This window comes from Astyanax mexicanus, chromosome 17, assembly GCF_023375975.1.
Source record: "Astyanax mexicanus isolate ESR-SI-001 chromosome 17, AstMex3_surface, whole genome shotgun sequence".
In the NCBI taxonomy this organism is placed as follows: domain Eukaryota; kingdom Metazoa; phylum Chordata; class Actinopteri; order Characiformes; family Acestrorhamphidae; genus Astyanax; species Astyanax mexicanus.
Genome location: NC_064424.1, coordinates 45,329,933 through 45,346,592, shown reverse-complemented (window position 1 = coordinate 45,346,592; position 16,660 = coordinate 45,329,933). Strand labels below are relative to the sequence as shown.

The following is a 16,660-nucleotide window of genomic DNA, read 5'->3' as shown; positions in this document are numbered from 1 at the left end:
TCATATATAATAGTAACGTTATAGTATAAGTGATGTTTTTTCAGCATAAACGTTTAAATTGCATAGAAACACTGTGTAACAATACATTATTTCAACAATGACCGAATTAACTCATTACTACAAATATAGAGGAATATTTACCTTGGTACTTTCTGTAACGTTACATTTTATACATTGTTTTTTAAAGGTTTTAAAGATATTTTTTAACAACACAAAACAATAAAATTAAACAATTAAACAATAAAACAATACTAAAAAGAGGTTATACAACTCTGGAAAAAAATAAGAGACCACTTCAGTTCCTGAATCAGTTTCTCTGATTTTGCTATTTATAGGTATATGTTTGAGTAAAATGAACATTGCTGTTTATTTAGAAGAAAATTAGAAATGGTTGAAATAATAAAAAAGACGCAGAGCTTTCAGACATCAAATAATGCAAAGAAAACAAGTTCGTATTCATAAAGTTGTAAGAGTTCAGAAATAATCAATATTTGGGGAATAACCCTGGTTTTTAATCACAGTTTTTATGCATCTTGGCATCATGTTCTCCTCCACCAGTCTTACACACTGCTTTTGGATAGTTCCTTTAAAGAGTAAAGTAACACAACAAATATTTTTTAAAGATATATCTAACAAGTCTAGCATTTTAACTATTCATTTACCTGCTATTTATATTAAAAAAAGACAATTTAATTATAATTAATAGAAACAACTTAACTCTGTAATAAGGCAGTATCATAGCATTGCCCATTAGAACAAATAAATCTGACAATCTAACTAAATTATGATATTTTATTTATTATTTAACATAAATTGAATTTAATATGTTAATGAATATGGATCAATTTAAAATAGATGATACACAAATAGTGTAATCTACAACATTAAAAACATGATGCTTTACTGCCATCTAGCAGAACTGCAGCTTCACTGCATCTAACAGGAGCTGTGTCACTTTGCTGCTGGGAAGGATTTACACACTGGAGTTGTGCAAAATTCTGAATTTAATTCAATTTTAATATTTATTTAATTTAATTCAGTGAATGAATTTGAATTGAATTAAATCCACCCTACATGATGTTGAACTGAACTTGAACTGGAATCAAAGGGAGTGGAATTTAATTAATTGCAATTGGAGCAACTAAATCTAGCAACCTCACTAAATAAAAAACACAAAAGTGAAAGATTTCATTTTCCAGCAGGACTTGGCACACTGACCACACTGCCAAATGTACCAATTGGTCTTATATTGGTAATATTTAAATTTTCTGAGACACTGATTTATGGGTTTTCATTGGCTGTAATAATCATCAACAATAAAAGAAATAAACACCTAAAATAGATCACTGTGTGTGTAATACATCTATATAATATATCTAAGTTTCAGGTTTAAAACTAAATTAATGAAATAAAGTAACTTTTTTAATGATATTCTATTTTTTTAAGATGAACTAGTATATACTTATGCAGCATGTAACTCAGGTGTAGGGGTGGGCGATATGGCTCTAAAATAATATCACGATATTTCAGGGTATTTTTGCGATAACGATATACTTGGCAATATAGGAAAACAGTAAAATAATTAATTAATTTTAGGAATATAGTATAATAGTATAACAGTATAATCATAATGTGGCAAAATAAATAATATAGCATAAAATAATATAAAGCAGCAAAATATATTGCAGAATATTTAGTGCATGCATAAAATAAAACAATGCAAACTAAAACAATTATACACTAAATAAACCTAAAGCTTCACAGTAAATAATAGACTACTTTTAAGACAGAACAGCCCTATTATCACAATATTGATTTTTAATATCATGATATTTCTGTGTCACGATATATTGTATACGATATAAAATTGCCCACCCCTACTCAGGTGCTATCTTAATCCTGACCCTTACTGCTCTAAGTTGTGTACTTCATTTTTTTAGCACTTTGCCGAGCTCAGTGTAGAAGGAGCCCATCGTGTTGGCCATGGCGCTCTCCACAGCGAACTGAGGAACGAGTCCCCCGAGGTCAGTCTGAAGGTAACCGATGAGGAGACTCTGGGATTCATCCACAGGAACACAGAGCCAGGCACAGGGGTGATTAAAGGCCCGAACACAACCTGAAGTACTCGGCTCATAGGGTATACTCTTACCTGAGACACACATAAAAACACACATTAGTACGAACTAAGGGTGTGCAATACTGCTCACAATATCACTGGTACCCATACCTTTTATATATGCTACATTTGAATAATTACAAAACAATTTATCACCACTAAATATTTTTTTTATTTACTCAAGAGGTGTACCATCGTGCGGAACAAAATATATATATATAAAAAAAACACATCATTATATTAGCTGTATTTTGAATTTAAGGTCTATTGTTTACTGTAAGGCTTTCAGGATATTTTTGTGTAATTGTTTATTTTTTAAGTTTATTTACATGCGCTACATATTTTGCAGGAGTAAACACGAGGTAACCCCACGCATGGCCTCCATCCACATGGTTGGGCACGTGCTTGTAAACGTGAGCACGTGTGGAAAGCACAGTTTTACAGAGCAGATATTTCCAGTTACAGCTGAATTCACACTTTTAATCCCCGAAAAACAAACACTCTTATTTACCTTTTAAAAAGCCATTTAAATTGCAGATTAAAGGGCAGATTACTGTTGTTTTGCTGTTTGTCTCTGGTTTTAAGAGCTCTGCGCTGACTTAACTCTTGAGCGGTTCGGAAGCGAGACAGCGCACGGGTGGGGGCATGGCTGGTGACATCATGGGTCCTGCATTTTAATTTTGTTTAATATCGATAAAAAAAACATTTGCAATTTAAAATTTCCCACATGCTTTTTGTGTGTTTCTAACTACACACATTGTACTTTTCCCTATTGTTACGATAGCAAAGACACACTAACACCCTAAATCAAGCCACACAGTGCGGCTCGCCCACAGCATAAAAGCCCAGGTTAGTGTAAAATAAAGCCTCACCACAAAAAAGAAGGCCATTCTCATATTCCCTGACAAAACCGAAATCCACAAACTCCCTGGGAGAGATCATGTTCAGCAGGAGTCCTGCAGTTGTGTATCGCACCACACAACTGTCCTGCAACACACACACACACACACACACACACACACACACACACACAGTTAATTCTGACAGTATACAAACTGGATTTCATGACATTTTGCCACAATAAAAATAGTTTTATCATATTGTGGCGTCTGTGTGTGTGTGTGTGTGTGTGTGCCAGCTTGTAGTGTGCCTGTGGGGGCGGGTCATGGTAATCCGGGGCCAGCGGGGCATTATGGGGGTATGTTTTGGGTGGGTTAAGGGGACCTACCATCTCTGTGCTGGATAGCTGGGTTGGTGGCCTCAGGGCTGTTTGTGCTGTGTGAGTAGTTGGGTTTCGCTCTCCTAGCCTTGTTAAAGGCTATAAGTGAGTGGCAAGCCAGTTAATAAAGAGCTGTTGAGTACTTGCAATGATTCTCACAAGTCCTCCTTCCTCTTCCACGCCACAATATAAAGAAAACACAAAATTATACTAACATACATTTAAATAGAACCATCTAAATACTGCTATAAATATAATATGTTTTGGTTATGTTTTAATAGAATTAAGTTTCACATGAAACAGTGAAATCTACTGGGTAGCCAGAGCACTCGGAGGAAAGCACAGCGACCCAGCTCTGAAACATCAGCTAACAGAAGCCTGGCAAGCAGCATGATCCGGAATTCGAACCAGCAATCCTCAGATCATAGTGGCAGTGTTCTGTTAAACTGTACCACTGTGAGAACCTACTAAAAAAATCTTTTGATATTTTAATAAATTATACCTTGTCCACTGTCTCAACAATTTCCAGTGAAGTCATCATTTTATCCCATTCTTTCCTGCATGGCCCTGGTCGGATATGATCTATGATCCTCTGTGGCGTGTCCATAACAACCCCCTGAACTTTGACCCTGCAGAACACAATCAGAACAAAGTATAACGACTGTGCAGGGCTGGGTTTCTCCTACAGCATTATCTCTACAAATTAGTGTAGTTTTTTATATTTTATCCAGTTTAATATCAACATAACAATCAATACATTAATATTTCCCATAATAAAGACATACACAAATAATTCCTCATACATTTCCAGCAGACCTCTTATCTTATCTGAAGTTAAGAAAACTTGAAGAGAGAGAACGACACTCACAGGTAGCCGTTAAACTCTGTTGAAGGTCTCTTCCAAGCTGTGACAGTATCCTAAAAAAGAAAGCAATTGTACAAGGAGTGGCATAAAGTTATCCAAAAGCAGTGTGTAAGAATGGTGGAGGAGAACATATCAAAGATGCATGAAAACTGTGATTAAAAACCAGGGTTATTCCACCAAATGTTGATTTCTGAACTCTTAAAATTTATGAAAATAAAATAGTTTTCTTTAAATTATTTAAGGTCTGAAAGTTGGAATTTGGGAGAAATGTTGTCTGTAGTTTATAGAATAAAACATCAATGTTAATTTTATTCAAACATTTACCTATTAATAGCAAAATCAGAAAAACTGATTCATAAACAGAAGTGGTCTCATTTTTTTTCAGAGCTGTATGTAAAAAGTGGACAATGAATAAAAAAAGAGAAAAACTAGTAGTACAGAATGGGGGAAAATCGTCAAAATAGGGCATCTAGGAACCAGAAACAGACACATGAATTAAGGCTATATGTTACAAATACAGATTATTGTTTTTGACTAGAATGAACAGGGCAGCTGTATATTTATGTATTTATACAATACGGATTTGAAAGACATTAGAATTAATAGAAATAACCATAAATAGCATAAAAACAATACAAAAAGAATACAAACCAGTTTCTTTGCTAGGGTCCAGTCCTTCTCTTCCAGACTGTGGTAAGACAGGATTGTGCTCTCCAGCTTTGTTCTCAGCTCCGTTAAATCAGGAAGAGTCCCCATGTTAACCAAAAACACAGATTCAGATAAAGATACAGCTGTTTTTACTGAGATTTCCCTCACTAAACACACAGATAAGTGTAAAATAACCTTTTCCTACAGACTTTACGTGTGTAGCTACTGTTTAATAAGCGGAGTGAATACTGTAGGATCTTTAACAATGCCTTTAACCAGCTCCTCCCCACTTTCCCTATTTATCTCAGATAATAATCATACCGGTGACCTCATATAACTCCAGATCACAGGACAGCACTGACCTACATAACCTAAACTAGTTTAACTTTACTTTAAATGCAGTATACATGGTATATATTGGTTTTATTAATAAAAACATCCCGTTTTCCTCTGGTGTGTTTTATTTAGTCATGTATTTATTTAACTCCTAACTTTAAAAAAGTACGAATATTACAGGACTTTCCAGAAAATCTAAATGATTAAAACAGCTTAAACATGTACGTTAGTTAATTCACTTTATGTTGTTAAAATAAATAAAAACAGAACTGAAAAACAAAGCCCCGATAACTCTTCCGCATCCTCCCCCATATACACACGGAAAAGCCAATCAGCAGAGAAATCCCGCCTCCTATAGGTATTTCCCGTTGTTTGATTGGTCCGTTGCTTTGCTCGTCATTTAATGGAGGGAGCTCATTGGTCAGAACCATTCTTGTGTTGTTTTTGACACATAATTTTTTCTATTGTATTATGATTTGTTTAATAATGATGATCTATCGTATATTAAATATTAGCCTTCCTCAAATAACCCTTTCAGACCTGAATTAGCTCTAGTAATGGAAATGGGAAAAATTTTAAAAATATAATATATATATATATAATAATTAACTGAAACAAGACATAAACTAATATCTTAGATTCCAACTTTGGTAATATTTAATAAAGTAAAAACTAATGTTAATTAATCATTAAATAAGATAAAAATGTTTATTACTGTCATAAGTACTGTTATTTGATGTACCCTTGTCGTAAAGTATTACTTACCAGTTTCAAGTCTTGTATCTGCCAAAATAACTTGGATATTAGGTTATTTGTCTGACATTATTTGTATGCTTGTTTGTTGAATACACAACAAAAAATAAATTTAAAAAAGTTTCATATTTTCCATTAATGACTGTAAAAACATATAGAATATATACACTCATTGGTTTAAAGTTATTTTGTTTTAAAGAGGAAAAAAATATTAATATTTTATATTTTGAGCATTTTTGAGCATTCCAGTTTTTAATGAATAAATGATTTTTATGGATACTTTAAACAATAGATGTTGGTATTAGGTAAGTTTGTCATTAATACAAAGTCGAAAAGAATATAATTATGCAGTAAAAAACAAATGAGGCTCATATTTCAAGATTTCAAGACTTTAATGCTTATAAATAAACATGGTGTAAATACAAATCATTCATCAAATCTCAGAGCATCACAAATGGAATATTCTTCAATAATAACATAATAAATCACAATCCTTCCCTTTCTGTTGTTCCCTGATCTAAAACGCACAACCTGAAATGATTACTTTCAGTTAAAATAAACAAAATTACATAATAAAAGTAGTTGTGTCTAAAGACAAAGTCCATATTTGCATCCATTACACACTTTAACCTTTTATGATCAGCTTAACCAATTGGTAGAGCACATTTTGAGTCATTTTATTTTACTGAAGAAGGTGTTAATCTCAACTCAACCTGATTGTGCCATCTCTACCAATCAGAAGAGGTATGTTAGGCTAAAACAATTTACTTAGAGGTCACTGTGTTCTGTAACAGTATGCCTTTTCATGAATGCAAACCATCAATGCTTTGTAGTTTACAACATGAAATTTGTGAAATTTCAAGACAGGAAATAGAGAAAGTGCTGTTGCAGAACCACACAGAGGAGTACATCTGTTTAAAATCACAAATTTAACAAATTTAGAATCATATTGCACTTCATTTTTTGTATATATGTTTTGTATTTAGATTTTAACACAAATTGTTTCTATTATTGCTCCAAACAAATAAAATAAAATGAATTGGTGTAGACATTAAACGGTTAATATATACAACCTCAGTTCTAAAAAGTTGGGATGCTGTGTAAAATATATAAATACATGTAGATTAAAAACAGAATCAAAAGATTTGCAAATCTTATAGACCCATATTCGTCCCTTTCTAGAGTTTTTGTCCCTAATATTCATAATAATACACAGATTTACACAAGAATCATAGATAGACTAACGTACTAAAAATAAAAAAAAGTCTGAGGTGTAGTACTATAGACACAATCTAATTCACATTCTAAGTCTACTAACAATGCTAAACTGGTCCTACTGTATAGGAAACTGATGTATTAATACATTTATTAATCTCCTATTAATACAGTGTAATAATAAAAAATAAAACGAATGAATAAAAACATGCTGCTTTGGCAGAAACAGTCTGTAAACTACTGCCGGACCCTCATTGTGTGGGTTGTTCTTATTGTTCTTATTACTTTTAAATTTGTAAAACAGCTTTGCAACAACATAATTTTAGCACCAGATAATTCGATTGGTCTCTACTTAAACACAAAATGTTTTGAGGTTTACATGTGCATTATTTTTTTAGTGCTGCTCTTAACTCAACAATGAAGTTTCCTAGAGAGCTGGCCATGGCGGTGTCCACAGCGGTCTGAGGTATTAATCCTCTGAGGTCAGTCTGAATGTAGCCGGTCAGGAGACTCTGGGATTCATCCACAGGAACACAGAACCATCCACAGGGGTGATTAAAGCCGTGAACACAACTCGGATACTGCTGCTTATAGGGTAGACTCACACCTGAGACAAAACACACACACACACACACACACACACACATTTATACGAGCACCTTATCATCCAGAGGTGTCAAGTAAGGAAGTGCAAAAACTTTATTACCTTACTTAAGTAGAAATGTTGGATATCTATACTTGTTTTTACATTTTCACAATATTATCTAAATTTTCTCCTCCTTACATTTGAATAAAAACAGCCTCGTTACTCCTTTTACATTTCAGCTCGTTTTCATTCAGGCTTCTCATCGTTCAATAAAACCCCTATCCAGATAAATCTCTCCATCCAGATAGAGTGAATCTGATTGTGATTGGATATAGAGAAGTATAACCCTTGTGTGGTGTTCATATTTTTGTTACTCGTTTACTTTGTTACTTGTATTTAATTCAGCAAAATTAAGCAATTTTACATTAAAATGCTTTACACATGCTCGCTTCACCTAAATTGCAAGCAATATAAACAGCTTACATGGTTAATATTTGCCCTTTACCTTTCTTATGTTACATTTCTTTTAAAAAGTGCTACTCTTTTTTTTATTAGTTTTTTAATAAAATGTAAAAGAAAATGAATTAAACTCAAGATATGAGTAGAAAATTAGTTTAGTTTCAAATTTACAAATGAAGCAATGTTTATTAGCCCTTGGCCAAACATACTGTATGTAATATAAATGTGTGTGTGTGGGGGGGGGGGGTGTACAGTGTGTGTTTATCGAAAATGTGTTTTGATATATGTTTTTCACAAAAAATGAGCCAATGCCAATGAGTTTGAGTTAGAAAAAATATTTTTTTAGTATCATTTGATGAAAAATGAAAACGGGTCCCACAGACCCGAACACCACACAAGGGTTAAACATATACCATTCCCACTCCCTATTGGTTTTATACGGCCTGGAATTTTTAATAAGCATATATATATAGTTGAAACACTAGAAAGCCTAGTTCAATTATTTATTATTTATTAGTATCAATTATTTATCATCATCCACCCACTAATTTCTCGTTAAATAGGAGCTGCAGTCGTTTGAGTCTTTCTGTTCAATAATTTTGATTTCAACTGGATGTATACATTATACATCACTACAGTATTTAATAATGATTTAAAGACACACAGATCCCAGGTTAGTGTTAAAGCATCTCACCACAGGACAGAAGGCCGTTCTGGTACTTGGTGGTGTAGGAGAGATCCACAAACTCACGGGGAGAGATGATGTTTAACAGCTGTCCTGCAGTCACGTACCGTGCCACACAGCAATTCTGCAACACACACACACACACACACACACTGAGCACTGCAGTCTGACCTCCTACTTCTTCAACCTCTGCAGCAATGCTGGCAGTACTCATGCATCTATTCTCTAAAGCCGACCTCTGAATATTATACTGGGCAAAATGTGGCCAAGCTGTACATACTAGCTGTATACTTAATACTTTACACTGTATCAAAGTGTCATATCTCCAGTGTTGTCCAATTAAAAAGTATCATCATTTTATTTTTTAAAGGTGTTTTCACTTTCGTGAGACACTGTACATTTAATTAGGACTATTTAAATACCCCCCCCTGCTATAAATACATTTAGTGTTGTACATTTTGTGTTGCTTTTCAATCAATATTTAATTGAAAAATGTTATTTAAAATATTTATTAATATAAAATTACCTCGTCCAGCGTCTCCACAATGTCCAGTGAAGTCACCAAACTGTCCCATTCTAACCTGCACGGCCCTGGTCTGATAAAATCTACGATCCTCTGTGTCTTTTCCATAACAAGCCCCTGAACTTTAAACCTGCAGAAAATAATCAGATATACAATCAATTCAAAAGTGAGCAAATTACAAAAACTTCAAAATTATTATTGTATTAAAGTTCCTAACTGAAAGAAATAAACTACTAAAAAGTACTGCTGCACTTTACGACATAGAATGATGATTTTTATAGTTTTTTTAAACATTTAAATGTTTCATGTTGTACCAAAATGAGTCAATCTAATTACCAAGTACCAAAATGTGTCTAGTTTTAATGATTTATCCAGTTCAATAGCAGTAATCAGTGCACAACTGCAAATAGAGTGAAAGTAAAATAGTGGGCTACAAAGGAATACAAAATCTATAAAACCTGCATTAGTCATCCACAATAATACACCCACATAATATATACACACATAATAATAGTATATAATAATACATTTCCAGCAGAGCTCATCACATCTGAGAAATAGAGGAGAAACAATAACACTCACAGGTAGCCATTAAACTCTGTTGATGGTTTCCTCCATGCTGTAATATCTTTCTAATAAAAGAAGAAATATTTCATTAATAAATAAATAATGATAAACTATGTTAACTTACATGAATGCGTCCAGTTAATGGTGTATTGTATGTTTGTTCATTGTATAAAATATAAAAAAAAAAATAAACTGAGCAAACCCACAGAGTATCTTTAGCTCATAAAGCAGATCAAGAGCCAAATCTGCTTTCTTCCAACTAAAATCTGCATAATTTTACTAACTAACAGAACATTCTAATCAATTACTTTATGATTATTTGCTAAAAGGATGTTGAATCAAAGTTAAGCAATGTTTTTGCATTGCTGAAGCGCTGGAACATTGATCTCTGATGTCAGAATTGAATTATAAGTGTACATTGATTTTATGTTCAACATTGATTCAATATTATTATTTTATATATTTGGTTTGTATTAAACTTTACTTACATTAAATATCATACATATTGTTTGTATTCTATTCGTATAGCCTGTGCTGTGGCCTTGCAGTGTAGAAATGGGCATTTAGATAATAATTATTGATAATAATATTATTATTTATGGGAAGGAAATTTCACCCAACAGCTTTTCAACAATAACCAATGTTTATTAGGCAACGTTTAGTGAAAGTTGTTATTTATCATCAACATTAAAAGATATCATGAAACAAAAGGATTCAAAATTATTTATTTTTTTGTTTTTAGGGTTGAGTTTTTTCTAATGTTATATAGTTAAACAGATATAAACTCTCATTGACCACTGACTTTGTGTTTATTTGGGTTTGTGAACCCTTTGTGAATTTTCTATATATATATATATAGAATAAATATAAATATATAAAGCATAAATATGGTCTAAATATATTTTGTAAGTCATAAAAGTAGATAGAATTAAGCCAGTTAAACAAAACAAAGAAATATATTACACTTGGTAATTTATCTATTGAGGAAAATGATCCAATATTACATATTTATGAGGGCAAAAGTACAATTTGAATAAGTTAATTAACAGGTAGATACTCTCATTGATAACTGATTTTATTGTTGTTTATTTGGGTTTAGTATTCTAATGTTATATAGAGTTAATTAAAAGTAGACACTCTTACTGATCACTGACTTTATTCATGTTTATTTGTCTTTATTTTTTATACGTTTTAAAAAAAGCAAACAGTATACAAACCCATTTCTTTGCTAGGGTCCACTCCTTCTCCTCCAGACTGTGGTAAGACAGTAAAGTGTTTTCCAGCTTTGTTGTCAGCTCGTTTAAATCAGGAATAGTCCCCATGTTGACCAAGAAACACTAAACACTAGATAAAAACAAAGATACAGTATGGATTATGTAAGTTAATTAAGATTATACTGAGATTTCTCTCAGTAAACGAACTGTCATTCATTCAAACAGGCAAAAAGTGTAAAATAAATTCTTCTAGAAGCTGTAATCTGTGTGTGTAATGTTTAAAAATGCAGTAAATTACCAGTTAAACCCATAAAACCCGGTGACTGACCTTTAACCAGCTCCTCCCTACTTTTACAGCATATCCTTCAAAACCTCAGATCACACTGTATCAATGACTACAGCTTTATAGCAACAGATCACAGGGCGGCGTTAGGTTCACACAGTAAAACACACTTTATAATAAACCAGTTATTTCCCCTACCGTGCAAAATCCAGCCCGATTATATGGTTTATTCATAAAACCATCCTTTAATCCTTCGTTTGCCGTTATCAAGTCATTTATTTATTTAATTCACAATGAAAAAAGGCACGAACAACATTTTTTTTTTTGCTCCCTTAAGCATTTTCAGGTCCCTAATTGGTCCGTTGTTACGCTCGTCATTTAACGCAGGGAGCTGATTGGTCAGCACCACTCGGATGTTCTTTGGTCACTGGAGTGAAACCTGCAGTTCGCCGTTGTTTTGTCTGCTTTTGTGTGTTTTTAACAATATATTATTTATTATCATGAATATTAATTGTCATTTACAGTTATATGTAATAATAGTGAGTCTAGGTTGTTAAACGGACAAAAAAACACGGAAAACAGAATTATAAAAAAAAAATACGAGAAATATTTTTTTAAAATGTATATTGGCGCATGCGCAGTGCCTTTAGGAAGCAGAACTCGACATAACACCGCGCCTGTTGAGATACAGAGAAATTTCGTTTAACCCTTTTAAAAAATTGAAATATTTTATGATAAGATATTCAAAGATTTTAATATTTTGTTTTTGATTACAACCAGAGATGCCAACAAAACAAAATCAAGATATTTACTGCATATTGAAATTATATTAATGATTAATTTATTTAGATATTTATTTTAAATAAATATTTTTTTATGAACGCTCACACATACATAAACTAACCCATGTTTTGCATAAAAGAGTTAAAAGAGGAAAACAAAAAGACAAATAAGACAAAAACAAGCATAGAAATCATGAAATAATTTATTTCAGTTACATTTAACCCAAAAAAGAAGTTAAATGCTAGTCTAAAAGTCTAAAACGGCTAAAACCAGGCTTTAGAAAATAACAGTAGCTTGTAAGTCATGTAACACCTCTCTCATAAACAAACATGAAGCATGATTAAACAGGTCAGATATACTCACATGTAATAATACATGGCCAATGCCTTATATTACAGTGATAAGCCAGTGCACCAATCAGATTTTACCTTTTTGAATTTACTGTAACCAGGGTAAATCCTATAGTCAATCAGAACAGAAATAAACAGATAATAAGCAGAATTTGTTTGTTGTTATAAAGAAACCGTCCCCAAAGAAACCGTCCCCGTCCCCATCTGTTCAGGTACATGAACATGACAGAAGCAGGAGCAGAGGTTTGTTGAGTTGTTGAGTTGTAGTGATTAGCAGTGGTTGTTGATTTTGTACAGCAATTGAATCTCCTGTCCATAGTGAGTTTAATATTACAAAAGTCAAAATCCCAGAGACAGACAAAAACAACAGGAACATGTAGATCAATCAAAAGGTGCAGAACTGTCTCTGAAAAATCAATTTACATCAAATAAATATTCAAATTTAAAAACCTATGCTGTTTCTTGTGTCAGATGTTCTGGTTGGTGATAAGTTTCTGCATCCTCTTGATCTTGCGCTTGTTTTTGGGCATGGGTTTATCGTACAGGCCGTTCTTCAGCAGGTGTTCTTTGCTGTGGTGAACCTGAGCTCCGTGCTGCAGCTGGAAAGAGCACAAGGCACGCAGTGGCCTCAGCAGAACCTGCAGACAATAAATAAATGTGGAAATGATAATTAAAAATATAATAACAAGTCCTGCTGGAAAATGAAATCCGGTTTTGCGGGAAACCACTGCACTGACTTTAGACTAGATAATAAAACACAGTGGATCAACACCAGCAGATGACATAATTCATTCAGATTAGAAGTAACAAGGCAGTACTGATTGCTCATTTAAACACAATGGGGATAAATATTAGCTATTCACCCACCTCTTGTATGGCTTGGTTTCTCTCCATAATGGACAAAGTGACAGCAGCACATTCTAGTGTGGACAGGCACATGTTGGTGGGCTGAGTACGAATCACGTACTGACTGGAGGGGGCGCTATTTAACTGCACCTGGAAGACAACAAAACAGACTTCACTGAAAAACTTAATCTATATGAAACAGTTAAAAAGCAAAGTTACACAGTGTCACTGATGTGAAGCACCACTCTAAACAAAAACACTGAGTTAAAGGCACCACCCTGCAGACAATCTGTAGCCTGTGAAATGTAAGGGTGTGAAATCCTTCAATTTTCATAAAATCGACAGTATACCTTATAATCCAGTGCAAATTATGAATTCTTACAGGTATTACGTAGCAGTAAAGCTACTCCGCTGAAGTACAGTATTATAAAGGTGAGTTTTCAGTAAAGTTTCTCCAGCACTAAGGCTGGGTGCAGCAGCCTTAGTTCCTTACTAGTGTCGCTTAATGAACCTTTTAATGAAAATGTGATGATAAGAAATGTTTTTGGAGGCTCACCTGTTTGGGTAAACGGAAGAGAGCGTTTCTGAGGAACATGTCCTTGGCTTGGCTCCAGGTGCCATCTATAATGATGACATTGTGTGGAGTGGAGGTGAAGTCCGTGTCCAGCTCCTCCAGATTTTCAGCATCAGATCCAGGATACAGGATTAGTGTGTGCTTGTCTCTGCAGACTGCGGCTAAATCAGGGAACCTGAGGAAAACAGTACGTGTGAGTAATGAAGGGATATATATATATTTTTTTACTTTATATAATCAATATACCATTTTACTGGTAGTGATGTATGAATGTGTATGTGGCACAAAAACTAATTTGATTTGTTCTCTTTTCGGCACAAACCTCTCTTCACCAAATCGTCGCCCAACCAGAACGTTACATTTTCCCTTCGGTAAACACGCCACCAGCAGAGGAACCGTTCGGAGCACTCGGCTCTCCTGGAGGAGTGTAGAAAACATTGACAAATGTGAGACAAAAGACATGAAAATGACAAAAAAACATTAAAATGAACAAATTCTACATGTGAGATTGTAAGCTTAGCCATGCTATATTATTTATATATTATTTCTAAAGCAGAGAGCATTAAGTAGGTGTGTAAAGAAATACAATATAATGTTTCAGTGAGCCGTGCTCTTTAACTCTGACCTCAGCAGGGTGCTGGACGATGTACAGGCAGGTGGACACCTCCAGAGGATTAACAGGCAGAAACGGACACAGGCAAACTTTCTCTGGGCGACTACAAGTGGAAAACAAACAGACAAAAAGGTATTCACATTAGAGCATATTTTGATCTACTATTAATGAAATACTATGAAAATAAAGCTCTGGAAAAATTGTGTTTCTGAATCAGTCTCTCTGATTTTGCTATTTATAGGTTTATGTTTGAGTAAAATGAAAATTGTCGATTTATCCTATAAACTACAGACATTTCTCCCAAATTCAAAAAATAAAAAAACAGAAAATGAGAAATGGCTGAAGGTACCAAAAAAGATACAAGTTCATATTTATAAAGTTTTAAGAGTTCAGAAATCAATATTTGGTTGAATAACCCGGGTTATTAATCACAGTTTTCATGCATCTTGTCATGTTCTCCTCCACCAGTCTTACACACGGCTTTTGGATAACTTTATGCTGCTTTACTCCTGGTACAAAAATTCAAGCAGTTTAGTTTGGTTTGATGTCTTGTGATCATCCATCTTCCTCTTAATTATATTCCAGAGATTTTCAATGTGAAAAAAAATATATATATATATATGTTTATTTTTTTCAGAGCTGTATATATACAGGGACAGAGTGAACTGAGGGACTCACCAGCAGCGCGGGCAGGTCGGTCTCCTCTCGCTTTGCTCCACTGGCAGATCCGTCAGATCCAGAAACACCCCGCCGCCGCCGCCGTCCTCCTCCTCCTCCTGCGGGGCTGAACCCGGGGCGGACAGGCTGGCCGCGGGCCCAGTATTACCCCCACCGGGGGCAGAAACACGCTCACACATGCCCCACCGGGCAAAACACACCAACACACCACCGGCGGATGTGTGAACCTTGAAGACACAGCCACACCAACCATATACATTTCAAATGAAAAGTCCTAATTCCTCAGCGTTACACTACAGTAATTAGACTTTCTACACTGTAATTAGACTTTCTAACTAGACTTTCTAATTAGACTTTCTAATTACTGTGTAATTAGACTTTCTACACTTAAATTTTACACCCATGTGTAAAATTTAATTCTTGTGTGTCTTTTAAAAAAATCCCCCCCTTATATTATCATTAGTATTATTTAATGTTATTAGTCTGAGATAACTAATGATATGTGGTTTAAAGTCAAGCAAGTGTTACATTTTGTAATGTGCTCCAGGTTTGTCTGACACTAACGGTTTTATCGCTTCTGAGAGAGTCCAAAACGACTGGGTTCACATGGAGCCACTTAGCAAATAATAATGAGTTAACAGTAAATATATTGTATACTGAAAAAACACGGAATAATATGTGATGTTTCAGTCAGACATTTTTTAACAGTAAACTGTAAATATTTTATATACTGAAAACCACAGAATAATATCTAATGTTTCAGTCAGACATTCTTTTAAAAGTTTTTTAACAGTTCACAGTATATATATTATAAACTGAAAACCACTGCTGCTGCTACTGTTTCAGTCAGACATATATTATGTGCTCGTCAGCTAGTGTCAGCTAAAATGCTGTAAAAAATGGAAATATGCAGATATACATACATAATATATACAAATTATATATACATGTTATTAATATACATTATATATATATTACATATCATATAAAATATACATATTCTTTCCCGCTTACATAACTAAACATTAAACAAATAGCTCCATTCACACCAATTCATTAAGAACTCCTTCTAGCATACTGCAGGCATTACTACTACAACTACTACTACTACTACTTAAAAATAAATAAATAATAAAAATAATGATAATAATAATAATAATAATAATAAACACTAACATACAATCACTATACAATGCATTTAAAAATATGTATTTAATTATTTATATTGAATATATTTTACTTTACTTAAGATTATACTATAAAACTCTACTGCTAAATTTATCTAGATCAAGCAGCAATGTGAAATTTAAACTAAAACTTGTGAATTTGTAATTTTTATTTAATATA

At 33.6% G+C, this 16,660-nt stretch overlaps 3 protein-coding genes across 6 annotated transcripts; all 3 read right to left on the bottom strand.

Annotated features, from left to right (window-relative positions):
* Positions 1-348: 348 nt before the first annotated feature.
* On the bottom strand, positions 349-5,264 carry LOC103043535 (stAR-related lipid transfer protein 4). 2 transcript variants are annotated; one of them, XM_049466369.1, is made up of 6 exons: positions 4,852-5,264; positions 4,204-4,253; positions 3,838-3,964; positions 2,989-3,103; positions 1,886-2,149; positions 349-1,482 (listed from the first exon to the last, which is right to left on the bottom strand). In XM_049466369.1, the coding sequence occupies exons 1-5, from the start codon at positions 4,954-4,956 to the stop codon at positions 1,929-1,931; spliced, it is 618 nt and encodes a 205-aa protein (XP_049322326.1). In that variant the 5' UTR covers positions 4,957-5,264; the 3' UTR covers positions 349-1,482; positions 1,886-1,928. The 2 variants fall into 2 exon arrangements, with proteins under 2 accessions (XP_049322326.1, XP_015462232.3); XM_015606746.3 differs by having other exon boundaries at positions 349-2,149.
* A 1,046-nt stretch (positions 5,265-6,310) lies between these two features.
* Positions 6,311-11,808, bottom strand: stard4 (StAR-related lipid transfer (START) domain containing 4). 3 transcript variants are annotated; one of them, XM_007252804.4, is made up of 6 exons: positions 11,668-11,808; positions 11,190-11,316; positions 9,988-10,037; positions 9,409-9,535; positions 8,892-9,006; positions 6,311-7,759 (listed from the first exon to the last, which is right to left on the bottom strand). In XM_007252804.4, exons 2-6 carry the CDS (start codon positions 11,292-11,294, stop codon positions 7,539-7,541), a joined length of 618 nt encoding a protein of 205 aa, XP_007252866.1. In that variant the 5' UTR covers positions 11,295-11,316; positions 11,668-11,808; the 3' UTR covers positions 6,311-7,538. The 3 variants fall into 3 exon arrangements, with proteins under 3 accessions (XP_007252866.1, XP_007252867.1, XP_015462227.1); XM_007252805.4 differs by lacking the exon at positions 11,668-11,808 and adding an exon at positions 11,515-11,632; XM_015606741.3 differs by lacking the exon at positions 11,668-11,808 and having other exon boundaries at positions 9,988-10,033; positions 11,190-11,315.
* A 630-nt stretch (positions 11,809-12,438) lies between these two features.
* Positions 12,439-15,548, bottom strand: dtwd2 (DTW domain containing 2). The gene is made up of 6 exons (XM_007252807.4): positions 15,314-15,548; positions 14,648-14,738; positions 14,345-14,439; positions 14,005-14,197; positions 13,470-13,598; positions 12,439-13,240 (listed from the first exon to the last, which is right to left on the bottom strand). The coding sequence occupies exons 1-6, from the start codon at positions 15,490-15,492 to the stop codon at positions 13,070-13,072; spliced, it is 858 nt and encodes a 285-aa protein (XP_007252869.1). The 5' UTR covers positions 15,493-15,548; the 3' UTR covers positions 12,439-13,069.
* Positions 15,549-16,660: the final 1,112 nt, after the last annotated feature.

What these genes read in the sequence shown, in the direction of transcription:
- LOC103043535 (XM_015606746.3), bottom strand. Translation starts at nt 4,956, where the DNA reads ATGGGGACTCTTCCTGATTTAACGGAGCTGAGAACAAAGCTGGAGAGC. An exon ending in ACAGAGTTTAACGGCTACCT is followed by an intron (nt 3,965 to 4,203) that starts GTGAGTGTCGTT and finishes TGTGTTCTGCAG; the next exon opens with GGTCAAAGTTCAGGGGGTTG. An exon ending in TTGTTGAGACAGTGGACAAG is followed by an intron (nt 3,104 to 3,837) that starts GTATAATTTATT and finishes TGTGTGTTGCAG; the next exon opens with GACAGTTGTGTGGTGCGATA.
- stard4 (XM_007252804.4), bottom strand. Translation starts at nt 11,294, where the DNA reads ATGGGGACTATTCCTGATTTAAACGAGCTGACAACAAAGCTGGAAAAC. An exon ending in ACAGAGTTTAATGGCTACCT is followed by an intron (nt 9,536 to 9,987) that starts GTGAGTGTTATT and finishes TATTTTCTGCAG; the next exon opens with GTTTAAAGTTCAGGGGCTTG. An exon ending in GAACGGCCTTCTGTCCTGTG is followed by an intron (nt 7,760 to 8,891) that starts GTGAGATGCTTT and finishes GTTTTGTCTCAG; the next exon opens with GTGTGAGTCTACCCTATAAG.
- dtwd2 (XM_007252807.4), bottom strand. Translation starts at nt 15,492, where the DNA reads ATGTGTGAGCGTGTTTCTGCCCCCGGTGGGGGTAATACTGGGCCCGCG. An exon ending in TCGTCCAGCACCCTGCTGAG is followed by an intron (nt 14,440 to 14,647) that starts GTCAGAGTTAAA and finishes ACACTCCTCCAG; the next exon opens with GAGAGCCGAGTGCTCCGAAC. An exon ending in TCTTCCGTTTACCCAAACAG is followed by an intron (nt 13,599 to 14,004) that starts GTGAGCCTCCAA and finishes GTTGTCTTCCAG; the next exon opens with GTGCAGTTAAATAGCGCCCC.